The sequence below is a fragment of the Amblyomma maculatum genome, chromosome 1 (genome assembly GCF_055883805.1).
Source record: "Amblyomma maculatum isolate TAMU_Amacu chromosome 1, ASM5588380v1, whole genome shotgun sequence".
Classification (NCBI taxonomy): Eukaryota; Metazoa; Arthropoda; class Arachnida; order Ixodida; family Ixodidae; genus Amblyomma; species Amblyomma maculatum.
The window spans coordinates 207739141-207765889 of NC_139344.1; the positions used below are offsets into that span (position 1 = coordinate 207739141).

Consider the following 26749-nt stretch of genomic DNA (forward strand, 5'->3'; position numbering starts at 1 on the left):
TGTTTAGACAGGCCTGCAGTTTATTCCTTTGACTGAAAGAAAAGCACACGCTACTGCCCAAGGGTCAGTCTCTTGCATTCGCTTTCCTTTTATCTACATCACAAATTGCAAAGGAAAAACAAGGCAATGATTATCCTGTGCAGCACCTACTCGTAGCTTTTAGGCTTATAGACTACCTTCCTCGTCTTTATGACAGTCCACTTGAAACGCTTGTAGTACCAAGCCACTGCAGTAAGCACTGTGAGCATCATGATGGCCTGGAAAAGAAGAGTGTAGCCCATGTCAGCATTCTGTACGTCTACTGTTCGAGATAGGTATAAAAATACTGGCATATTCTGGTAAAGACGCAATTGGCATCTTTTTCAAGAACTGCATTTCAAAATTACAGATGGGCTTGGCCCACAGCACCTCCACATTGTGTCCACACCGCTGCTGTAAAACTTTTTTTTTTCTCTTGGCAACTACTGTGTGGTACATTCCTGTCAGGGAGGGCTGCAATTTCTTTTATTAAGGTTCTGATGAGGTGCAGTCCTTGCATGAAGGCATCATGTTTCCACTTGATTCTTCAGACTTCTGTATAACTGATTGTATGCACAATGTCTGTGCAACAAGTTGCACTTTAGGTGAATTAGCTGTGATATGGGGACCTTCTCTGGGCATACAATGCAAGTCTAGATAAGACCACCATTGGGAACTGCATGCAATAAAATAGGCAGCAGGCCACTCCATCGGCAGATGGTCATGTCACCCCAAGTTATTCCAACTGGCGAAGACAATAATATACTAAACTGTTTTTACAGAAACAACCTTAGTGTCTCAACTCACAGTCAGGCTCATTATACAGACTAGGTGATGGGCAAAACGTTGTGATTTGCAGACACAAATTACCAAGAGAAGGAAACATAGCAACACTGAAAAATTTGTATCGCATTGTTAGGCACTAGTGGCAGCTTCACAGTTAGGTAACATGTTCATTTCGACAAAAACTTTTTATTGTTGTTGATGGACGGAGCGCAGTAGCATAAAACACAATGACACAGGCGCTCTTGATTGCAGTAAAGCCATGGTAGAAAAAAATTATTGCAGTAAAGCCATGGTAGAAAAAAATGAGTAGACAGTCACTGTGACGTGAATTCACTGTACAGAACAAACTTCGCACTTACCTGCCACCCAGTTCTATGCATCTACTATAAAACGACTCCTACGCAATGGGACCCCTCACAAATACCTTCCTAATTTGCTCTGTGCATTAACCAAACAACTGGCAACAAGATGAATTAGTTAATATTCTGTCACAAAACTTAAATCATTACACCATAACTTTATATGCCATGATTTGGCCAGTAGCATATGGCGACTCCACTGCAGCATTCTACGTTAGCATGCCCTTTGTGCTTGGCATTCCATTATTCAAGCAGCATTTCAAAGAAACTCTTCCAAGCCACAAAGTGTCAAGGGGGTCACAATTCAGCAATGTGACATGGGCCATGGCAAGAACTGTTGTCATAATTTACATGGGAATGTAGGCAGCATGTTACCTCGGCTACTTGCGGCGACTATTCTCTCTCAAATCTATTTTTATTGAAACGTGCACAAGTATATATAAGATTCATTATACTTGGGATGTGTAAAAAGTGATTTCGCGGTTTGAAGCGCACAGTTTTGTACAGTTTTGTTTGAATGACTTCGAAGTAAGGTAAACTGTACTGAACCAAAGGGAACAGTTTGCAACTGGAAATGTAAGAGTGGAAAAGCTTTAAGCGCTATCGTGAACACCAAAATGCATGCTTGCACAAACAACTAAGGCAAATAATTGGCACCGCATACCTTATGAACACCAAGAACTTTAATAGTATTTTGTTCTTAAAATCTTTTCCTTTCTGCGACTGTGTTCATGTTAATGCAGCAGCAGAAAATAATCTCGTTACAAGAGACACTCGATTATAGAAGACACTTCAAAATGACTTGGTTGGTTTTCCTGTTTGCCATGTTAACAACATAGCATACAAGAGACACTTGAAAATGGTTTGGTTGGTTTTCCTGTTTGCCATGTTAACAACATAACATACCAGAGACATGGTTACAAGAGATGCTCTGTTCCTAAGGGCAACTTTTGCAGGTCCTCAAAGTAACTTATTCACCATTTATGAGAGAGACAATTAACCCAGATACGCTCATGCAATGCAGTTTACTCATACCAGCTCGTAAGTGCGGCAGTTTAGATTCCCTTAACTAAATTCTGTTCCATATCAGTGCCATTTTTTGTTGCGATATGTCGAACTGAGAAGGACTGCCTCCTCTTGACTGGGAAGTCAAAATGTCCCTGTTGTTTCAGCCACACAGAAATGTGATGGCAGTGGCTGAAACAACGGGGATATTTTGACTTCCCAGTCAAGAGGAGGCAGTCCTTTTCGGTTCCCGACATATCGCAACAAAAAAGGACGCTGATATGGAACAGAATTTAGGAACAGAATTAATGCGATCCTGCTTAATAAGTTAATAAGTTTTTGGCATAATAAGTGTCTGTTTTTCTTTCCCAGCCGACGCCTTATAGAAGCAATGCATTTTCGTACGGCTAATACGATTGTACTTCCTCGGCCATCTAGATAATACGGTCGCGAAAACATTAGAAAAATCTCTTTTAGTTTCGATTTTTGCACGAAGAGGCAGCGAGATCTCAGATTTAGCATCTGCCAGAGTTCCTGCGGCAGTGTGCCGACCTCTAGGAGAAACGTTCGGAGGCTGCGTGACAATCATGATGATGATGATGACAGATTGCTGTTTTTTCTGCCAAGACAGAGTAACCACGTTAGAATCACGTGACTAAGAAGCAGCGATTGGCCCATGCGTTGACGAGGTAAGCGGTGTAGGCAGGCTGTCATCGTCGTCATTTTTATTGGTTGTTTCGTGCGTTCAGCTTAAGTTTGTTCATACTAGCGGTTCTTCTGCTTTAGTGATGCATTCCACCCGTGCGTTTGACCATGTCTAGGAAGTTGAAGGTGTTGTCGCTGGAAGAAAAACTCGACAGCGTTTCAAAAGTCGACGAAAATCCACGGAACAAGCGAGTGGACCTGGCACGTGAACTTTGCGTGCTCGCCTCCACGCTAAACACGATCGTCGGTAAGCAAGAGGAAATTCGGAAGAACATCCAAGTCCTTGGCGCCGGTGTGAAACAAACAAGAGGCATGCAAGCATGGCAAAATGGAAGAGATCCTCCTAGCATGGTCCAAGGAAGTAAGGGCAGCGGGCGTGAACGTTGACAGCACTGTTGCTCGGGAGAAAGCGGATGAGGTTGTGCTTTCTTTGGCCATCCATGATTTGAAGTCATCGGGCGGGTGGCTTCACCGTTTCAAAAACACGGCATGGCCTGTTGTACAACACCATTTCCGGCAAAGCGAAGTCTGCCAACGAAGGTGAGGTCTTCAAGTGGCTTTTAGCTCTGCCGACAGTCACTTCGCAGTACCAACCAAAGGAAGTCTTCAAAGCAGATGAAGCTGGATTGTTCATCAACCTTCGGCCCGAGAAAAGTCTCAGCATGAAAGGTGTCAAGGAGACCAAAAAAAAAGCAAAGAAAGAGAGACTATTGTTGTGCTGCAAAGTAGACGGGATTGAAAACCTTAAGGGTCATGCCATGGTCATCCAATATATTGCAGTTTTATAGTCTGGCAAATAATAGACCTTATTTTATTTCCGAAATTTGAGAGCCCTGCACGCATTCTTTGTTTCAAATGAAGTGACCGAAGTTGAGATAACGAAGCTCCTCCCACCGACAGCGACCACCATGTTGAGACGATTGGTGACGTCACAGACTGACTCGGCGACGTCTGCTGCTGAGCCAGCGCCGATAAGCTGCAGATACACTACTGTGTTCGCGCTTGCTCAAAGACCAGTATGATTCCCAATGAGTGTAATCGCATGTTTCTGAAAACAGAACACAGACTGTAGTGAAGCGCAATTTAGTTTTTGCTCACACATCCACCTTCAGTGTGATCGCCACCATCGTTCTGTGGCAGCACTGCCCCTACCGCCTTAAACATTGCCGTGCCGTGCCGGCCGTGCCCTTCGAACCTTCCGCAAGCCGTCCGCGCCAGCGATACGGCAGATCCCATGTGCTTGTGTCAGAAAATCATGGTAAAATTTCTCTCGTATTAATTTTAGGCCCCGGAATAGGGAATTTAAAAAATAAATGCGTTTTGAGACATGTTGAGCTATACGATGGTAGGTTTTGCTTACAGCCTTCCTCCGGTGTGGTGTCAGTGTTCTTGTACGCGGTTGATGCTGCTCGTGCACAGAACATGCAGCAGACGACGCGGTGTCAGTTTGTCATCGCCGGTGGCCAGATCAGCAAGCTGTCCATGAAGAAATGAAAATACTAGTTTTAAAAATATCTGTAGCTCCGATGGAGCTGAAACTTTCAGGTTTAGTTGCTTGGCACATCGGGAATAAGATTCAAATAAACTGTTTATATTCCAAAATAAGTGTCATGACCCCTTTAAGCCTACAGTCATTGGTTAGTTTTGGAAGCGGCGCTGCTTCTCCCGTAACCCGTGCATTCCTGTCATTTACAAGGCGAATAGGAAGGCATGGATGACCGGAGCTTTTTTTCACAGAGTTCTTTACCCTTCTAGATGCCAGATGCATGCAGGGAACCATAAAATTCTTCTCTTTCTTGGCAATAGTGCTGCGCACCCTGTTGATAATTCGTGGCTGCAGAACGCGAAAGTTATTTTCTTACCGCCCAACTGCACCAGTCACTTGCAACCCCTTAATGCAGACACAATAAAAAAAGTCAACTTTCACTTTAGGAGCTTTTTAGTGAAACATTTCTTGTCAAACATCGACCAGAAAGGCGCAAGCTTGAAGGTGGACCTTCTTGATGCCATTCATTTTCTGGCTATGTCATGGGATCGCGTCAAACGAGAAACAATTGCCAACTGTTTCAAGAAGTGTAGCTTCTTTTGTGTGCCTGGCAATGCCATGGAGAACGAAGACGACGGCACAGAGATTGACATCCCGGATTGGGGTGATCTCTACGTAGACGTGTTTCTGCATAATTTGTATTGCGGACGACCAACCGGTGACATGCAAATTATGCAATGTTCAAGATATCATAGCCAATGTTGCCACTCAAAAGGAGAGCGATGGAGATGACCAAGATGCGGGAGACTGTAGCGGTGATCGTCAGCCGTTTTCTACTAACGGTGCACTTTAAGCTTTGGACGTACTTCATGGCTTTATCGCGTGTGCGGGACTGAGTGACGAAACTGCTACTTGTTTCTACGAGTTTCAAGAAAAGCTTGTTGTAAGACATTGAAAAACAAAAAGCGCTTTAATAAAAGCAAGTTTCGTGCCAAGTATGTATGTATTTGCAGCCTTTTGAAGTCTGTTTGGATAACATGATTTTCAAATAATATACAGTCGACGACTGATTTTTCGGATTCTTAACGGACCACGAAAATGTCCGAAAAAACAAATGTGCATCAAAAAAACTCAATTTATTGCCTATTATTCACTTTGAGGCCGGAAAAAGTGCACCACGCTCCGCTGCCGTGCTAACAGGTCCTCCTGAATTTCGCTTGCATCAACTCGGCTTGCGTCGGCTGCGCTGCTGCAGGTGAGTCATGGTCGACGTCGCTCTCAGACTCCACAAGTTCTTGGCAAATAATTTCTAATTTTAATAATTTTGCACAGTTCCAACTCGTGGTCCACGTCTGTGAACTCTGAAAACGAGACGGCCGATGTAATTTTTACACCAGCAGTGCGAAGGTCGTGAATGAGTTGCTCACTGCCTGAAAGCTGCTCGACAACACTCTCCTCGTCCAAGGCAGCAGACTCGTCATTCAGCACAAATCCCGCGTGGCGGAAGCAATTGCGCAGCGTTGTGGGTGCTACAGACTTCCACGCATCGGCGAGCATACTAAGTGCTCCAAGCAAATCGACAAAGTAGGTTTTCCCACTGTCGAAGCACACCACAACCACCAACCACTGGATCACAACACCGACTCCGTTGAATGCCTTCTTGCTGCCACAATCCACGAAAAAAAAAAAAAAAAACACAGCTTCTTGAAGAACTGAAGCAGATTCGATTAAATGCGAGCCACAGTAGAGACAGAACGTAGTTCTCGCATCAGCATGACCACGGCTAGGCCTACTGGGTACGCTCGGCAACGCACGTGACAAAGCACAGCAAACACAGAGGAACAGGCAGTCGAAGCCAAGACCGACTGAAATACAGACCTGCACAGAAAACGGGGTCCCAAGGGACCTCGTGCGCCAACTTTCGTTACCTTTCTCGCTGTTGAGGGCGCTCGGTTGACCTGTTCGTCTGTCATTTTCATCATCATCAAATCATAAATTAATATAAACAAACTGTATCCAAATTAAAAAAAAAAAAAAGATCTTTGCCCGAGTTATACTTAGAAAATTTTGCCTTTTTGTATTTTAGCGGAGAGTGTTTATTTTTACGTTTTTCTCTCGCCAGAAGACATACCGCGATTCCGTTTTGTGCGACGGCACTGCAGTTACTCGCTGCACATGCGCAGAACAGGTGTTTGTGCATTACAGCGTGGACAGATAATTAAACTATAACGACGAAGAAAAATGACAGAACTAATAGACCCTTCTTATTAACAGGTGTACAGTAGCGCTAGGCTACCCGTAGTGTTCGTTCCCTAGTGGCGAAAGCTATGAACTAGAAGGCGCGCGCTGGAGCAGTGCTATCTGTGCAGGTCTGTATTTCAGTCAACCTTGGTCGAAGTGATCACGCTAAAAGAAGAAAATAAAAAAAAAGCACTCCGGCGGCGAAGAGCGACGGAAGCGATGTTGCACCTAAAACAGTAACTGCTAGAAAAATAATATAGCCTCGATCCAGCGTCAGTTTAGCTGAGGAACGGCACGCAAAGCCGGCACCGGTTTCGAGGCTATCAAAGGAAAAAGTAAACAAACAAGATGGCGGCGACACCGCTCAAAATGTGGGGCAGTTGGCCCGGCTGACGCTTGGAATGTCCGAAAAATCGAATAGCCGTTTTTAGAGTGTCCGAAATTTTGAGCAGTGTAATACACTTTATAAGGTATGTCCTGGGGCCAGGAAAAAGTCCGAATAATCAAGCATGTCCGAAAATTTGGGTGTCCGAAAAATCAGTCGTCGACTGTGTTCTTATTTTCAATGCCCGTGAGAATCGTATCAACGAGATTCCACTGTATATGGAGGCTTCACTATTGACAGCGGTGCCGCGGCGAATGCGAACAAGTTAAAAAAAAATCGAGCAATCAGTCGCAATGTATCTGAAATTTCGGGTGCTCCTATACATTAGTTCTGTCACAGTAACGGGAAAAAGAATAATCAAGCATGTCTCAAAAAATTTCGGGTGCTCCTATACATTAGTTCTGTCACAGTAACGGGAAAAAGAATAATCAAGCATGTCTCAAAAATGAAGTGTCCAAGTTTTCGGTCAGAATTGTATTTCACTTGAGGGGACATTAATTACTGCTGAACCTGGATGTAATGAACCTCTATTTAAGAAATTCCTGGATTTAACGAGGTTATTACATTTTCCAATTCCACACCTATTGAAGCCAATGTATTTTCGACCTCGATGCAACGAAGGCATTTCGGTGGTGAACCTTGATGTAACAAACCCGCGAAGCTGATCAGTCATTATTAATGCGAAAGCAATACTTCGCTATGTCCACAGATTTCTTTCCGCAGGCCGCATCCACAGACCACATCCGCAGCAGTCGTAATTGAAGTGGTAAATGAGTGGTGTCAATCAATTGATAGAGGGTGACGTAATGTTGTTGCCGATAAATAGTAATGCCAGCAAGCTAATTAGGTAATTGATTAGAAGCAAAAATGTAAAAGTAAAGGCGAAAATGGTTTCATTAGCCAATGGCTTGGCGCCACATTTGAATGTATCAAATACTAAAATAGTTAATTAAATCAGTCAATTAGGGTGACGTCAAGATGTAACAAATACTAAATAGTTAATTAAATCAGTCAATTAGGGTGACGTCAAGGATGTGATGTCACAAAACCGGAAGTAGAGTTGAAAAAGGGCATAGGAAAGGATTGGCATGCAATTTAAAAGTACCAAAGACTAAAATGGGTAAACAAGAAGTGAATTAAGCAACTAAAAGCAACAGCAGCATCGGTGCTTTCGCATAACTCTAGTGCAGGTTTAGCAGTGCTCTTTAATTATTTTTTAAACTTTTACTGAAACTTTGGCTGAAGAAATGAGCTAATTTAGTGAATATCAGAACTCGAAGCCAGCAGCTACATGAGCGCCAGTGATCACAGCAATCAAGCAAAGTTGGAGATTATGATGATGATAGTATTACCTTTTAGCACCGCTCCGTGGCTAAAATAGCAACCTCTTCAGGCATTGGTAGTGTAGTGCAACACCAGGTGGCATTAGTGGTTGCAGTTGATTTGTTTGTACGTAGCACATGCAATTTTTGCACACGTTGTGCATTTGCCACCTTGTGTGTTGTTCTACATCTCGTGCGTCAGTGGATTTGCAATGTTGGTTCGTTCGACATGTTTCGGAAGTGCTAGGCCAGCCTTTTTGTCTGTATTCATGCGGCTCCGCTTGTATCTGCGGAGCCAGTTTGTCATGATGAGTTCAACTGTCAGAAAACAAAAAGTTGTATCTTTTCAGGACAAACTTGGCATTCTAAATGCGGTCTCTGCGAGCAAAAAGAAGGACGTCGCTGCTCATTTCAACATCCCAGCGAGCACCTTGTCAACAATTTTGAGTGCGGAATAGAAAATCAGGAGTGCAGTGGAGTCTAGAACAAGGGCTAAGAAATGATTGAAACTGTCAACATGCGATGATGTGGCCAAGGCAGTGTTCATATGTTTTTGGACACGCGAGCCAGGAATGTGCCCATAAGCAGAGCGATCTTACAACGGAAAGCAAAAGATTTTTTTTTTTTTTTTTTTTTCGTACTACGCAGCAGTGAGAAGGCACTCAATGGAGTCTGTGTTGTGATCCAGTGGTTGGTGGTGGTGGTGTGCCTTGACAGTGGGAAAACCTACTTTGTCGATTTGCTTGGAGAACTTAGCATGCTCGCCGATGCGTGGAAGTCGGTGGCACCCACAATGCTGCGCAACTGCTTTGCTTCTGCCACGTGGGATTCGTGCTGAGTGATGAGTCAGCTGCCTTGGAAAAGGAGAGAGTCATCGAGCAGCTGTCAGGCAGTGAGCAGCTCATTGACGACCTTCGCATTGCAGGTGTCGAAATTCCATCGACTGTCGTTTTCAGAGTTCACAGACGTGGACCACGAGTTGGAACTGTGCGCTGGGCTCACAGATGCAGAAATTATTTGCCAAGTGCTTGCGGAGTCTGAGAGCGACTACGACGATGACGACTCACCTGCAGCAGCGCAGCTGACGCAAGCTGAGCTGATGCAAGCGGTAGCAACCCTTTCATCGGCTTACGACGACACTACGACTCTCGCTGAAATTCAGGCGGACCTGTTAGCGCGGAAGCAGAGCGTGGTGCAGAAAAGCATTCATGACTTTTTCCGGCCTCAGTCAATAATAATAGGCTATAAATTAAGCTTTTTTGGTACACATTTGTTTTTTCGGACATTTTCGCAGTCCGCTGAGAGTCCGAAAAATTGGTCGTCGACTGTATATCCAGGTTCAACTGTGTTGTCCCCTCTTGGAAGTTTTTCACTCTTTGTCGATTAGCCAGCGTAACCAAAATTTGCCCTCTTCCGATGCTGACATGAGGCATAGAGCCATGGCCCCACCCTGTGAGGCATTTTTCTTCATTTTTGCTTTAGCTTACATATAGGTTTGTGTCCGAAACCCAGCACATTGCACAGCAAGCTCTAGGTTGGGTTGCTTTGACGCGCTGTTTGTCATTGAGATCAGCGAGTCTGCAACGAAATGGACTTCATTGTGAGCGTCCATTTGGAGAAAATGGTAAAAAATAAACCTTTAGAGGGACATGCCTTTGCATAGTAAAGCAAAAAGATGCAATACCCCAGATACTCTTCCTTCACCTAATAAATGGGTGACAGAGAAGTGCACGCACAATGCATGGACTATGCCTTCCCCACCTGTCGGTCAGAGAGAGGCACCAATTGATGTCATTTCCGTGGGGTCCATCGTCGCTGAGGATCAGATGCCAACGCAGAACAAATTGAGGTTTGGCTCTCAGAGAGAGGGTTCAAAAGGGCTTTAAATTTTATTTCAAGCTTTCATTTCATTGCTGTAATGTTTTGCAGCAACTATCTCCAATGTCTGATTGAAGCAATGGGCTAACTTGTTTAAAGTGTCCAGAGCTTGGTTAGTGGCCCTTTCAGCAAGGATATGGGTCTTTAGAATTTTTTTTTATAACATAGTCCAAATTATGAAATCTCAATGTGTAGTTTTGTGCTCAGATTCTAAATTTCTCGTTTAATATTATGTAAAACTATTCGTTTAGCTCTTGCGTAACATGGTAGGCAAGTTTTTATGATGAGCTTTCAAGAAGTTCAATTCAGAGAGCATTTTAAAATGCATGCCACTGGTACATCTTGACATCAAGGAAAGCAATAAGAGAAATTGTCATCCTGCATGTTGCAGAACTTGAGTTATAGGGTACTAAAGCTGCCACTTCATAAACAGAAGAACAAACTTTCCTGCCCTTTTCTGAAGCAGCAGCTTTAACTCAAGTTAGGCAGAATGACAGTTTTAACCTTACTGCATTTTCCCTGGAGCTAAATTTCTTTTAAAGGATATTGCAAAATGCATAATATATTACATATTCTTCAATGAATCATTTTACTTTAATGAAATTACATATTTAGAATGAGTACACACAAATACACAAGATTTCATACAGTCGAACCCGGATATTTCGAATTTTGACTATACTGAACTCACGAAATATCCCCCTGAAAATTCCATGGAAAAGTATGGGAAAGCTGCGTCGTATATCGAACTCTATTTCACCGGTCGTTCGATATATTGAACTCCGCACCACGCATTAGATGATGAGCCTCCCCCAAAGATGATCGCATCACCTCGGCCGTTTGCCGCGTGATGTTTTCAAGTCACGCGCGGAAGGAATGAGAGGGCCACAGCTCGGCGACGGATGGTCTAGGGCAGCGCCGCACCCTTCCCCCAAAGGCGAGCGCATCTGCGGTGATCGCTGCCGCGCTAGCACGTGACATTTGCAAGTCATGTGGGTGAAGGAACCAGAGGGAATCAATGCAGCCGTGGTGTTCGGGAGAGGGGAAAACGCGATAGAGCGAAGCGCAAGGGTGTGCCCACTCTTCTGCTGAGTTTTATCTCTCTCTTTCCGCTCTCTTTCCCGGTCTTCGTTCACAGCAGCATGCACTACGCATGCGCGGACAAGTCGGCTCAGCCCGTGGCAGACGCTTCTCCAGTGCGAGTTGTGAATGCTCTGCGCGCAGCGGCTGGCGTGCGATGAGCGTCTCGTGCCATTGTGCTGAACGCGCGTAAGCTACGACGGACGCTAAAAAGCGGCTGATCTTTTTCTTTTTGTTCGCGAGAGTCGTTTATTGTCGTCGTGCGGAACGTATGCTATGGCGGCTGCGAAGGTTAAGAAGCGACAATTTTTTTTTCTTTTGCAAGTTACGGCGCAGCGTAATTTTTTTGCGAGTCGTTCATTCTTGCATCTATGAATCAACGAAAGCATGCGGTCGGCTGCTATCATGCCACCGGCTTTTAGCATTGTTCGTTCCAAACGGCGTTTGCAGCTATCACGCTTGCCAATGATTTTGTGGCAGTGGACTACGCCCGCCCCACCCCAAGCGCGGCACGATAAATCGAACCAGGCTTGTGCAATCAAGTCATCACGCGGGCACTCTGCCAAGTTCGCTCCCTGCCACCACAGGATCTATGAACTATGAAAAGTATAGTTAAAAGATAAACACGTCGTGACATTGCTGCGCAGCATCTTGGCGCGCTGCCAATAAATGAGCTGTGGATGCGACAGTTGAAACGAAGGAACGCACCACCGAATGTTGTTGTTTTTTTTTTTCTTTTTTTTTTTTTTTGAGTGGGTTCATTTGCGAGTGCGTTGACTACGCGACAAATACTGTATCATTTTTCACGATCGCAAGTGGCGTCTCAAGCCGATTTCTGTATATCGAATTATCGATATATCGAACTATTTCGCGATCCCCTTCGAGTTCGATATATCCAGGTCCGACTGTAATTGTGACTTCATTCACCATAAAAAGAGAATTCATCCACCCCCCTATTTTTACCCTTTCTGATGAGAGTTTTTTCTATGACTGTGAACTTTTTTTAATTTGCTTATTAAGCTTCTTTACTAGCTACATAACCGAAAATGTCGTTATGTATGTAGTAGTAGATCCCACACACATCAAACTCAAAGGGGACCTGAATAGTTGAGATATTGATCACTGGACATATAAAACAGGGCAGCAGATAAGCTTATCTGGAATGAGACATGAATACAGTGCACTCACACTAGCAATGTGCTTCCTGCAGCAACCAGCTGCCTGCCTGCATACTGGCAGTGCATCACGCTAAGGCCTGACTCCACATTGGGACTGCAGCAGCAGTGTTTTGGGAGAAGCCACTGCTGATCATTTGGATCTTTTTTTGTCAGCAAAGGCTACATGCTGTGGTGTCAGCTTTCACTAGCATTACATTTATAGTGAAGACCGTCCAGTAAAAGGTAGCAAGTTCCCGCAAGAAAACTTTCTGCCAGAGTCCTTTCTTTTTTGTGCGTGCCTATTTTGTACGAAATATTTTTCAGTCTTTCACAATGACTTCGAAGTAACGAGTTTATCATTGGGCTACAGCCTCCAGTAAAGAAAAAAAATCTTTGAGGCGATGAGATTTTGAGCGCAGCTCTTCGCTAATGCACATTCAGCAGCCACATCTGGCTTACTCATTGTAGTAAAGGACTGGCCAGGCGCCATGCCTTTTCGTGCCACTATTTAGTTACAACATTGCTCCACCACCGTCACAAAACCCTGTGATGCTCCCTTAAAAGGAAACTGCACTGGTTTTAGATTTCAATGAATTTCAAAGGGTCGGATGATTATAGCTAGCAGCTTAAGTATGCGAAATATCTTGGCGCTAGCATTTAAAAAAATGGTACAATTAGCGATTAAAACTGTGACTGCTATCAGGCATCCACGCACCGCACAGTGATGGGTGGGGGCACATGATGATGTCACTGACAGTACATTTACTGCAAAGACACGTTTGGTCTAAGAAGTAGAAGCAATGCTATGGAAAGCAAAGCTCTAGAAACGTTGCTTGGTGGCACCAGGAAAGGCACCGAAGAATGCTGGCGAAGGCAATGAAAATAAGAAATATTACTATCCGTAACATCTTCACTGAGCTTTTCCGCATTCCTTTTCTGCTGTGAGGAGAAGCTAGAGTTCTAATCATTGATTACACCATCAGCCAAGTAGCACAGCAGTGAATTTTGTTTGCCATTACACTGTTCATTAGACTTCTCAGTGAACATATGAAGATAACACGTGCATTGTTCCAAACATGCATAAGCAACTTGCAGAACCTTTGCTATTCAAAACTGCACACATAATACTGCACTGCACATGCAAGAAAAAAAAAAAAAAACTGCCATTGAAGTAGAAGGAGTGAAAACCAATTTTGTTCCATTTCGAAACTGGTTAGACTGACAGTTGACGTGCCCCTTGGCCCCTGCATAACAAGGCAGCAGGCAACATATAATGTATTGTCCTCCAGACGGCCAAATGGATACAACTGCAAAAGAGCATTTTTCACTCTAAAAGCAATGAAGCAAAACTACTATTACATATTCCTAACAAACTATCCCCAAAAGCCCTCTCATGGCCCACATCATCAGCACATTCTGGTCCAGTAGGCGAAATGTGCAGCTCCTGTGGTGGCTCTAATCAGAGGAAAGGCGGTGCTTGACAACACATTCAACCTCGTGGGTGATTCTGCCCAAAGCCCCTTTGACATCGTGTTGTTTACACAAGGGAGAGGTCTACTTCTTCAGTGCATCACAGAAACTCTGTGCTCATACATGACTGAGTGCATCTGCACACTGTACTGAACTAAAAGAGACGGTTACCTTGACAAACATGCGCTTTCGGTCGTCATGCTCAGGTTCAGTGCAGTATTTGAGAAAAGTGGACACGTCCTTGGCCATCTGTGATGCAGTGGCTGGTGTGCCATCAGAGTACTCTATGGCCTCATTGTACAGAGCTTGTGCCATGCCTATTGCTCCTCCTGGAAAGTATGGGTTGTAGTACTGGCCCTCTTGAACTTGTATACCGGCTGGCGGGTCACAGTAGCCAGTTAGCAGATGAAACAGGTAGTCCTGGAAGCAGAAAAGATGTACTTTAGCACTTTGCATGCATAATCTCAGCAACTAATAAAAGGAATACCAAAGCCAGCTGGTTGGCGAGTCAAACATTACAAAGTGTAGACAGTAGCTGCCTGATTTTTTCAACTCAAATAAATCGGACATTGGCGATATTGCCAACTTTTCTGAGGAACAGTCAGGCACCTCGTAAAAATGGACACATATATATGACCAATATTTTGGACCCTGTGCAGTCCGAAAGGTTTGGACTAAAACAAATGCCAGCAATGCTGTGAAGGTAATGTTTTTGACCTAAAGTTCATTTTTCGACCTAAAATAGGTACGAGCAGGCACCACCATCAGTTAAGAACGGCCCTTCGTTGTTGTGTGGAAGATGCTATCTTGGATTTAAATGGAGGCAATTGGCCAGACTGGCTTAGACAAGTTAGCTTTTGTACTTTCTTTGCTGCTCAATTTAATGGCACACCCTTCATTGCCATCAGGGTGGACTATTCTTCCACACCTACATAGCACATGATTGCAATAAAATGGGACAGTGGCAAAGTCTGTTGTGGTGGTGTGCTGCGGCTTAGACAACTATACACATGGAGTAGGGTAGACAGGATGATGTGAGGTTGGTGGTGCAGCCAGATAAAGTCTCTGGGTTCCCTTTTCCAGCCTTCGTAACCATCGCGGCCCAGGAAACACTGTTCTCCCTTTGCGCGGCCATGCAGAACAGTGCGGTGTTGATCATGAATCATGGCACATGCTGACTCACGGTCGATCGCAGTCTTGTATCGGTGATGTGAGATGCTGTGGACATGACAAAAGCTTGGCTCTGACTTGAATACAATCTAATATTGCTTGCTAAACATAACGCAAGAAATGAAGCAAAGTTTGTGATTTTCGATACCAGTTTTTCACATTTTTTGAATGATTTGGTTATTTATACCATTTTTCTGAACTTGCAGAGTACAAAAAGAATCAGTCTGTGACTGCCTATGTACTAGATGAGGAAACTACAGTCAAGTTCCTTTTTGACACTAAGTACTTTTTGACACAAAACATGATGCCAGCACAACAGCAGCAGCTTTCAATACTCTAAAAAAAAAAAAAAGTAATTTGTCACAACAATCAACAACAGCAATACAGTACAATCTCAGCGACACAAACCTCAGGGTGGTTGCTAAAAACATTTCGATCAAGTACAATAAACAAAGAACTTTATTCCATATGCTAAAGCAAAAGAAACACATTCACACATCTATTAGAGCTGACGGGATTTAATTACAGGCCTACACCGCTGCTCAGTGCTCACGGTGACTACTGCACAACTGCAGTCACTGAGACATCAGCGACATGCACATGCTTAAATACGCTGCATACTTGGACATGCTGTTCCGAGCAAATCATTTCAAGCAACTAACCAGTTGTTTGTACTGTGTATTGAAATCTACTAGATTCCAAAACATGAACAACACTGATCATCCCAAGTGCTATAGGAAACAACAAGCAAAATTAACAAAAAGATGTCTGCATAACACATTGGGTGCAGGCAACTTTAAAATTAGAAGCTTGATCCGCAGTCTGCTGTCGTTTCATTCAGCTTCCAGTTAGAGCAGGGCTTTCACAGTCAACACTTTCAATTATAAGCATCCTTTCACAAATGTACAGGTGTGGACAAAAGTAAACGGAGCATGGTATTGCCTTCTATTTTCCACACACTGCCTAACTAAAACTGGAAGCTGTTGTACGTATAGGCAGATGCTAGCGCGCATTCTCTTGGACAATGCAGCAGTCGCTTTTAGATGGGAGGGAAAAGCAAGGCACCTGTGTATTTTGTGATGCCAGTGCATGTTAAAGAACCCCAAGTGGTCGAAATTTCTGGAGCCCTTCACTACAGGACATAAAGACACATTATTTGGCTTGGTTTGTAGGATTTAACATCCCAAAGCTACTCAGGCTATGAAGGGTGCTTCATAGCCTGAGTAGCTTTGGGATGTTAAATCCTACAAACCAAACTAAATAATGTGTCTTTACGTCCGAAGGCAAATGAATGATCGCAGTTTCAAAAAATAATGTGCTCCATGTACTTTATGTCCATGTCTGTACCAATGTTGCAACCTCAATTAAACTCCAAAGCAAATGACATTTACATCAGCTTAATAATCAATTTCATGTATGCAAGACAAACCTCCTCCAGTTGATTAACATTAGAAAGATGACCTTTCAGCCAAACAGTTCCTTCAACTCTGAGACCAGGTGTTCTCATAGACAGCGACACAAAAAAATAGTCTAGCCCGAATATAGCGAAGTCAGCTGGAATTGAAAATTGCTTCGCTGTATGCACTGTTTTGTTGTATCTGGATTGAAAAAAAAAGAGACAAAAAGGGGCAAATTGATTTACTGCCGCTAGATGAAATGGTCCAGCATTTCCTGAACACGTTTTACAAGTACAGTCTTCAGGATCGTGGCCTCCATGTCGTCCAAGTGCTAACTGTTCTACTCCAAATTCCCGAAAACATCCATAGAGCGTCAACTGCTGCAGTGATCTCTTCCATGACACTCCTGACAACTTTGTCAGTCAAGAATTCTTCGTGACAACAAGGTACAAAAACAATGTCTATCTGGCCCAGACCTCCAGAGTTGCTCCAAGCAGGCTGTCATGGGGACATCATCAGCTGTTATAGCAATGACACGGTAGCTTCATCCTCGGCAGGCACCGCATCCGTGTTGCTGCTTCGGAAGAAGCCAACTTTCTTGATGCCGTTGGCAATGGTCAGGCACTCCACATATCTCCAGGCTCCGCTTGCAAAAAGGTCGAATTCATTAAAGGTTTGGTTTGCAGGGTCTAACGTCCCAAAGTAACTCTGTCTATGAGAGACACCGTAGTGGAGGACTCCTAAAATTTTGACCAACTGGGGTTCTTTAAAGGACTTTCCTATGGGCCACATTGTCGGCAATACGAGCAGGAGGCGCTTGACCAGTAGGCATCAGTAGTGGACCTTGAAGTTGAAAGTAACCCCTTGGTCCATGGGCTGTAGCTTGGCAGTACTTCAACTGCTGAAACAACCAATATCCAAGCTGGAAGTCTGTGACTGAGAGCAAAGCTGTGACTGAGAGCATATGCCTTTGGCCTTCCAGCAGCATTATGGGTTCGTTGACCGGGATGTTGTTTGATCATGAATCAATGAACCACTAGTAAAGTGCAGCTTCTATGTCGCTGTATGTGCCGCACTGGATCCTATCGTTCTTGATTACAGCTGAGCTATTGTTCTTTATTACCACTGAAAGTATGGACTGCACAATTTTATGCTTTAGTGTGATATCACACTTCTCTTTTCACCACATTTCATCCAGGAAGGTGTGCTGCGTCTTCAAAGCTAACACCTCACCCTTGCCGGTCAAGGCGGTGGGGCTCACAAGACACGACACTGCTGAGAAATCAAGGATCAACAGGGGCAGTGAGAGTTGGTGATGAAAAAGGACATACCGTATAATGTGGAATATAGGTCGACCCCCTTACCTCGAAGCAAAAAACAACATAAAAAAGCACAAAACTTGAAGTTTTATTCACGTGCCACCAGACTCCTTGCCTGCTCATTCTTCAGAGCTGTCCGAACTCTCGTCCAAAGATGACTGTTTCTCACTGGCTGCGTCCCACAACATGTCATCCTCGGTGCCGTCCAGCGAGTTGCTAATGCAGCATTTCTTGAATGCCCGCACGACCATATCGTCGGGCAGCGAGCGCCATGCCTGCGACACCCATGTGGCCACAGTGGCGAGAGGCGGCCTGTGCAGATGACCAGTTGGCGTTTTTGGGTTGTCGCCGGCCATCCACTGATTGTACAGTTCACGGACGTGGTCTTTAAACGGCTTGTTCAGTACGACGTGCAGCGGTTGGAGCGTTGATGTCATGCCCCCCGGAATGACAGCGAGATCATTCCAAGGAGTGCATGCGGGCATCACTGCGAAGCGCGAATGCTCGCTGCCCGTTGAAAGAAGCTTCACTTCATTAGCGCCGCGTTCGCACAGTGTAATGGACGACGGCATGTCAAACCACACTGGCGTTATGTAGCCATGCTACTGCTGGAGACGGATAATATAGCGCTGGAATTCCACCAGCTTGTCTTCATATGCCTTTGGCAAATTGATGTGCGCCGACGAAGTGCGAATCCTTTGCGTCGCATGAAGCGACGTACCCAGTAAATGGAGCCCTTAAACTGCTCTCTGGACAGCACGGATTTGCGGACGAGCTCGACAGCTTTGATGCGGATGAGTTCCGCTGTTACTGGCAAGGATCTCGCCCGATGTTCACGGACGAAATCTGCCACCCTGTCTTCCAGATCAGGATGCACCGCGCGGCGCCCGCGGAAGGACGTCTTCTGCGCGTTGCAGGCCAACAGCTTGACTTTCTGCGCTTGACAATATCGGACGCATTTCTCCGAGACGCCAAACTGTCGCTGGGCAGACATGTTTCCGTGCAGTTCACTACATTCTATAACTTATTTTTTTTAAACGCTGCGGTGAACTGACGTCGGGTACCAGTACTCACTTTTGCTTGCTATCGTGAAACACAAAAAGGGAAGTAGCGTCGGTACAACTGCGATTAAAAAAGTAAAATAACTGCGGCGCCAATGCATCGAGTCGGTCAACATGGAGGCGATAACGATGCGGATGCCAAAAGGTTCGCGCTCGCACATGTTGCCAGACGACTATACAGGTTATGTTAAGGGCCGGTATATAAGTCGAGGGGTGGCCTTTTAGTTAAAAAAAAAAAAAAAAAAAAAAAAAAAAAAAAAAAAAAAAAAAACCTCGGCCGATATTCCACACTATACAGTAACTCAGTAGGTCCCTATCTTTTGTTGGGATAAGTCAGGGGTCACAAGGCATCAAAGCTAAAAAGCAGAATAAGGCAGGAAGGTGTGATGGCGTGACTGCGAGCACACAAGAAAGCAGATGCAAAAATTCACGAAAGTGGAAGAAATGGGTGGTGCTTCCAAGCCCCACAACGTTCCAGTGATTTCTCCCTGTTTCAAGAATCGAGTAGATAATTTCAAGAGCTACGGTTGGCCTAATCGACTGCTCTCCATGACGTCATAAATCACCTTTAATTTTCTTTAACTTTTTTTCCTCCTGTGCAGCCAGCTTCACACTGTTCCAAGGACGGTGCACTACTGCAACACACAGCAATTCAGCCCATATATTTCATGGCAATATATTTCGAAATTTGGGATTGTTGACAGTTTATGACATACTTTGAGTCGCCTTCCTTTTCAGAAGACTCAGTCACACCAAGCCTTCCCCTTTCAGTATGAGCCTTTGATAAAATCTCCTTTCAAACTGCGAAGGCTTTTTTCACCCCTTTGCAAATGAAGAAAGAAAACATTTTAGGTATTCAATGAATTGGCAATAAGAAACATACGTCACATTCATAGAAGGTAAAAGACAAAGTTAGGACATAAACTGGAAGAACAAAATTATGAGATGAAAATACTGAATATGTAAGTTACATGCAAACTGTGCACACATTTTTACCTCGCCACCATGCCGAGCATTGGTGATGAAACTCAGGTCTGGTGGAAGGGCTCCGTTGTTGGCAGCACGAGCAGCCTCATCATTCGGATACGGAGATGGAAAGTAGTCTGACAACTTTCCAGGCCGCTGGTACATGTTACCTTGATCATCAGGACCATCCGTAATTTGCACCTATAAATCAAAATAGTTACGAGCCAAACTTTAGCCACAGAGATAGTGACGCCACCACAAAGCAAAAACTTACTGCCCAAGTGTCATGAGCTAGACCAGTTGATGCATAAATACTGAAGGAAAAAGCAGAAAAGAAAGCACAATCACATGCAACAACAAAAATTAAATGGAACCAGCACTAGTTCTACTTTTTCTTTTTACTCACTTGGTTTCCATAGGCAATAATATAGTGCACAAAAATGCAGCGTCTCATAGTGAAAGATCTAAAATATTAGAAAACTGTATTTTATTGCACACTCAACTTTACCTATGTGCACTGTAACGAAATATTGGAAGAAATGCACGTGCGACATAATAGGTGCATAGGACATGCTGCTCCCATTTTACTGTTTCCCATATGTCTCCTGCAAGGAAAAGTAAAAAGCAACATCTGTGCATAGACTAAACTAAACTTCCTTGCATTCATCAAAGACTTGGCTAAAACAGCATCAGATCACCCATTTGTGGTTAATTACAACAACTTTGAAGGAGATGGTAAGGCACCTTAAAAGCAATGTTGTCCTGACAGAACTTTTCATAAATACACCACAGGAACCGACACAATAAATGCACAATAATAAACTTTTGCAGTTACTAAGAACAAAAATCCTCCCCGCACTTTTTTCCCTCCATTTGCGCCTTTGGGAGCATCATTTTGCTCGTTAAGGTCATGGCCACTGCTTTATAGCGACCTATCTCATACTACTATTATGAAGACTAAGAGCTGGTGGCGGTTGCAGCAGAAAGCACTATAACACCAAATTTTTTGCATGTTTTTTTTTTGCTAATAAAACGCAAGACATTACTGTACATGAATCACCAAGCGCTACTCATGTATGACCACACAATAATGTATAACAATCTTAACAATCTTTTTCTTCTCACTCGTTTCAGTTTGGTTTCAACAGCTGAGCGATGGCTATGACGTCAAAGTTGCATGTAGGTCATGTGAGGGATGAATAACTGCGATTTGACTTCATCGTTTTGATTCACTGCAAAGTTAGCCTGCCTGAAGAGACGCAATTGCACAATGAGTGAAGAAGCGATTTCTGCATCCCGCATGTGATCTATACGAAACTTTGACATCATAGCCTTCGCTCTGCTGTTAAAACTAAAAAGAAAACAGGTGAAGGAAGGAATTCAGTCCAGTGGTCCCAGGTAAATACTTCATGGTGGTCTATACATAGCAATGCATCACGAATCATACAAAGCACAAAACACACAACCAAAAATTGTGAGCTAGCGGCAGTGCTATGTCACAGAGGAGCTACAAGAAAGGAAGGAAATCCGAGTTTTGCATTCTGCAAAGGAAAAAAAAAAAAGAATTGTCTATTACTCTGACAACATAAGCTTGCCTACATTATGCCAAGCAGCAGATTTGCATTCTAAATGCACCTGGGTGATTTGTGCAGCAGGCAGTTATAATTACTCCTCGACCAAATAAAATATGAATTGAATAGCTCAGTTAATTTACAACACACAGAAGCTATAAAATAAAAACATTTGACTCAAACACTACAGACATCTATTCTGCACAACAGTCGCTGAAATTACTGAACTCAAACCAAACAATATTTTCCGATAAAGAATACATCAAAAGACAGCACTAGGTCCTAAGCCATAAAATTTAAGGAGCTGCAGAAAAATGTTTCCTAGAACTTCTCCCCTCAGTAAGCGTAGAACAATTTCGGCAGGGTTAATAAGAACCACCCAGAAGTCTACTGTGCATCGTTATCTCAGCAATGCTAATACACCACAGCAGATGCCTCAAACTAGTGAAGGATTTTGTATAACGATAATTCACACTTGGCAAAGCCTACTATGACACTAACACTTTTTTTCAGGTGATGCCAGCACTCTTAGCATTAAACCCCCGATTTCTGCTTATCAGACTTTTATGAAACTAAAGTAGAGAGTGACAAAACTTCATATGCCGAGCACTAGAAAATCAAGGTGAGTTCTGAAAAACACCTACACACACTTCCAGTTTTACTCTAACGGCCACACTTCAAATGTAAGCATGCATATGGTATGGCAGTAGTGGAGGGCTCTGGATACATTTCAACCACATCGGGTTCTTTAATGTGCACAGAAGTCACACGAGTCAACTCCATGATGATGGGTTAGAGGAAACTCTGCAGGTTCCCAGAATAATTAACCATAACATAACTGCAATTTTAAATTACAAAAAAATGCACACATGAGTCTTTAGTTTGAGGGGAAGGCACAATGAGAAGTTAGGAGCAATTAATTTTGGTGCACGACAGCTATAGTTGCTTATGCGACATTAAAGGCCCACTGTCCACCCTCCAGTCGAAAATATTTTCTTCCCCGGTAACTGTGAGACTTCGTCCCTAGAACGCAAGGCCGCAAAATGTTTTTGAAATGAGTAACTAATAACGCAGTTACAGCCACCGCAATCACCCGATTCTGTCATGCTTCTTTCCTTCCGTTCCCTCGCAAAGGTTTTTTGACTCTCCTGCCCGAGGTCGTCTAGCCTCCGCAAGACAAATTCCCCTTTCTCCTCCGCGTCTGGCGGGAGGTGGGACGTGGCACTCCGCGTGCGCGAAAAAACAAAACAAAACAAACAAAAAAAGAAGAAAAAAAAAAAACGGCCGAGGGAGCGCGCGCCGCTGGATTCAGTCTGGCCGTGGCGAGGGAAAAGTGCGCAGCGAGCGGTAGACACCCATCCTTCTCCCATCAGTCAGCGAGACGGACCAATGGACTTCGTTCGCGGCAAGTACGTCATAACTCTGGCTCCACGGGCCAGCGCAGGAAACGGGGAAGCTGGCTTCCCGAAGGAGAGCATGAGAGAGCTTTGAATTGTATTTTCAATGCTTTGCGGCACGCGTGTCACTGTAGCATTTTGCACAGGCTATCTCCGGTACTTGATCGAAATACTGGGCTCCTTTGATTAAAAGAGCTTTCCCTGGACAGTGGCCCTTTAAAGCTCGTATAGCTAACTCATTAAATCCGATTTAAAGACTGCAGCTTTTGTGTGTGATAAAAAATTTGCCGCTAATTTCATACTGCCGTTTTTATGTCCATTACACAGTGAACACACAGATCAGAAACAGATAGCAGGATAAAGAGCACCCACCGATTCAGCTTCGGCCTTGGCTTCAGCTTCGGTATGTGATACCCCAATTAAGTTGCGGTATGCAATGTAACGCAAGCTATGGCACGCTGCACAGACTTGCTTGTACACCTCGTAGCCCCTGCGAATGCTGTAGAGAGAAAGAAAGAAGACTTCTGCAATTCTGAAACTATTTATTGCACCTACAAGGAATCTTAAGGCTTGAATGTATAGCTGTGCATACTCAACACCCAGAGACTGCAAGGCAAATGCTGCAGAACAAGTTTAGTACATAATTATGTTAACGTGAATGGTGGCTTTCAAAAAGAATCGAAGTTCTTGCATGATGAAAAAAAATAATAATAATAACATAGCTAAATTTTATTTTTCGTTTCACAGAAGATAGCCACTTATGAGTGAATCACATTGTCTTACAACAAAAACCTATATAAAAGGTTGCAAGGAAATTTTATAAAGTAGACAATTTCATATGAAGTGACTTTCCTTGCAAGTCCATGTAGCACATTATAAGTACAGACATTTTTAGACTGGTATGGTTAATAGGGTTTAAAGACCCATCGTGCTATGGCCATGATCTCATGATTAAAGATGCCGTGGCCATGATTCGATTTCGTGTCCTTGGATTTTGTGGTCGAGCGCCCTAACCACTCAGCCACCACTGCGGGGCCATTTTATATTGATAAAATTATTTTTACTGCAACTGCTTTATAATATTATTGCAACCTTGGCATAGAAAAGTTTGCAACTAATCAAGAAATTAGGCTATGAAGAGTTTAATGATTGAAGTATAGAAACCAGGACAGGTCAGAACAGTAACTTTTGAAAAACCCACTGTCAAACTACTGTCAAAGGATGGATAAGGTCACACTGTGTTCACAAATATCTGAAACTTCACATCAACATGTGCTGTGGAAGACAATCATATGACTGCATTTATATTTCAAAAATAAAAGTAGCGCGAAGCAATCGGCAACAACACACGTTGGACCATTGTATCCTTACACTAAATATAAGCTGAAAGGTTGGGAGGAGAAGAGGACTGAAATGAAGTAGCTACCTATGCAGTGCTCTGTGTACTTTAAAAGCTCATAGGGCCAAACGACTTCATCAGGGTGAGGAACGCACTGCTAGCAGCTTTCAATGTGGCCAGTCAGCCCCATGCACAGCAGATAGGTACGTGGGAGCAAGAGACAACAGTGTACAGCTAAAGTTCCTGCAAGAAGCCACCAACCTGGCGTGGTCCAGAGAACTGATCAATGTTTCTTTGTGCGGCCATGGCAGCTTGGGCGGATGTAGTTCAAGATCAGACGCTTTCACCGATTCATTGAGGGCATAAATGACACCTGCTACGCCAGCTCCAACCACACCTACGGTGCTGAAAAACTGGAATCATCCGCAAAAATTCATGGTCAACAAAACTAGTGACAGGCCTGTTAGCCAAGCAGCTAAACATACAGTAACACAAGACACATAATGAAAGGCAGACAATGCAACTGATAAAACCGTAATAGCATGCTGACATGGAACCGACAACCTGTTGGAGCTGAACTGCTTCAACAGCTTGCCCACATTTTGGAATGGAGGTGAACCTATAGCCTTTCAGATAGAAGCTAAGGAAACTCAAAACACTGCAAGTGTAAAACAAGAGGCTTGGCTCTTGGGAAGAATAGCAAACATTTGTGTTCAGCTTAAGTTAGCACAACAAAACACAACCTTGCAGCTAAAAAAACCTAGAGGAATGCTCAAAGAAAGAACAAGTCCTTTCATAACATAGGACGAACACACAAACACACTGCACACAACGCAAGTCCAACCCACAGTTCAGAAGTCATGAGTCAATCCCCATAATGCTGGAATCATGGCATTCATTTCTGCCTTCTCTTTGTTCTGTGCCTCGATACCTAAAGAAATCATGAGTTATGTTTTCTTTAATGATTTGTCAGCGAACGAACGTTTTTGAGGGCCCATAAACTTGGTACTTTCTCCTGAAGCCAATCATATTTACAAAGGTCATAATAAAGGAAAACGACTGTGCGCCACAGAAATCTGGTTTGTGAAGATAACGTAAGATTTCTTGTGATAGACCAAAAGAATAACAATGCAAGAATAATTCCTTTTTAATCAACAAATGAACTGAATCGCCAACGCGCTTAGAGCGCACATCGACATCCGCTGCAAGAACTTTCGATAACCAGTTTTATATGAGGTCGCCTTACGACGATGAAGAGTGGGAGCGCAAGTAGAAGGCGTCAGTTAAATTCAAAGTTGCACATGCGATTCATACAAAAATCGGAAAGACAAGGTCAAACTAGCTTCCACTTACGACTTTCTTGCCCCGGCTCAATGGCGTGTAGGTCGATGCATGGGCCTGAAATGTAAGCGTAGAACGATGAAATTATGTCTTTTAAGAGCTTCTTGGGAGTGAGCACGCATGTATTAGCGTATGAACCTCACCTTCACTTAAGTGGGGCACATTAACAGGGTGAAAGTATTACACGAGCTACCCCGGCGCCCGCTTGATCGCAACAATGCACACAAAGCCCAAAAAAGTTAACTACTGAAGTTAGAGAACTGGGATGCAACCTTTGCGATTAAGACGCGTACTGTTTTTAATGTTTTCTCCCAGAAAAATATTGGTCGCACCGGTAGGCAGGAAGAGCAGCCGGTATCAGGGTTAAACAGCGTGCGATTGTATGAGCGGTGCGCATTGAAAGTATAAGCAGAACAATCCGTGCTGCTACTAATGGCTATGTAAAGTCTGCAGTGAAAAACGCAATCCCCACACATTTTACCTTACTGATCAATGATCCGGACTGTAGTCGCAGAAAACTTGCATTTCCAAACCTCCCCACGACTGCAGCCATTCTGATGAGGGACAGCAGAGGACGTTCACGCAGCAGGCGAGATCAGACGTGAAAGCAAGAGAATGTTAGCTACTGCATGGACGTAGACATATAGTTGGTCACCACGAGAGAGCGCTAGTCAACTTTTGTTCTCAGGGCTTTGTCCAGCAGTTTCACCCGCCGTGTCATTCGGTGCTGTAGAATTCTAGAGCACGCTTGGAGCACGCGCAACCATGGTATAGTGCTCTAGAATATTGGGCAGTGTGACGACCGCGCGCGAAATGCATGGGAGCGGGGGGCCGCTTTTGCGATGACGGAGGCGCCGCAGCGCAGAGGGCGCCACCAGCAACTGGTGTGTCAGCCGTCCGGGCGCCCGCGTATGCGCGCTGCGCGGCGGGGCGGATCAGTACGTTCTTTTTCGCTTGTGCCTCGTCTCGATCTGCTAGTGTCAACATTTTACAAATATGCTGGCTAACGGGGCTCAGTACAGTTAGCGCTCATCTAATGTATTTGCCATTTTCGCTGTCGGCAACACCTCGTGGGGAAGCAACATGACAGTAGCTGGGCTCCGAAGAAAACAGCTTGGAGAGGGGCATACGAATTCAGACTCGCACAGCACGCTTCATTCGCCGCACAGCTTGAGTTAGCATTCCTAAAAGCACCTAATTCACGTTTTGGAATATAGTCGTGTTGAAAAGAGGGCGGTGTGGAACCAGGATGTATGAAGAAGTCAAAACGTGCAACACATGCGTTCTAGCGCTGAA

The 26749-nt window shown here is 44.0% G+C and overlaps 1 protein-coding gene across 1 annotated transcript; it reads right to left on the reverse strand.

The window, feature by feature from the left end:
- Cyt-c1 (Cytochrome c1) lies at nucleotides 1–26088 on the reverse strand. Its single transcript, XM_084590142.1, has 7 exons — nucleotides 25935–26088; nucleotides 25466–25510; nucleotides 24374–24525; nucleotides 23146–23272; nucleotides 19836–20006; nucleotides 14064–14312; nucleotides 1–257 (listed from the first exon to the last, which is right to left on the reverse strand). Exons 1-7 carry the CDS (start codon nucleotides 26004–26006, stop codon nucleotides 147–149), a joined length of 927 nt encoding a protein of 308 aa, XP_084446268.1. The 5' UTR covers nucleotides 26007–26088; the 3' UTR covers nucleotides 1–146.
- Between the last annotated feature and the right edge of the window lie 661 nt (nucleotides 26089–26749).

Bases quoted from the DNA above. Each gene is read 5' to 3' on its own strand.
- Cyt-c1 (XM_084590142.1), bottom strand. From the start codon at position 26,006: ATGGCTGCAGTCGTGGGGAGGTTTGGAAATGCAAGTTTTCTGCGACTA. The intron at 25,511-25,934 runs GTAAAATGTGTG...CTTACATTTCAG, and splicing joins CCGGATCATTGATCAGTAAG to GCCCATGCATCGACCTACAC. The intron at 20,007-23,145 runs GTGGGTGCTCTT...TTTGATTTATAG, and splicing joins CCAAGGCCGAAGCTGAATCG to GTGCAAATTACGGATGGTCC.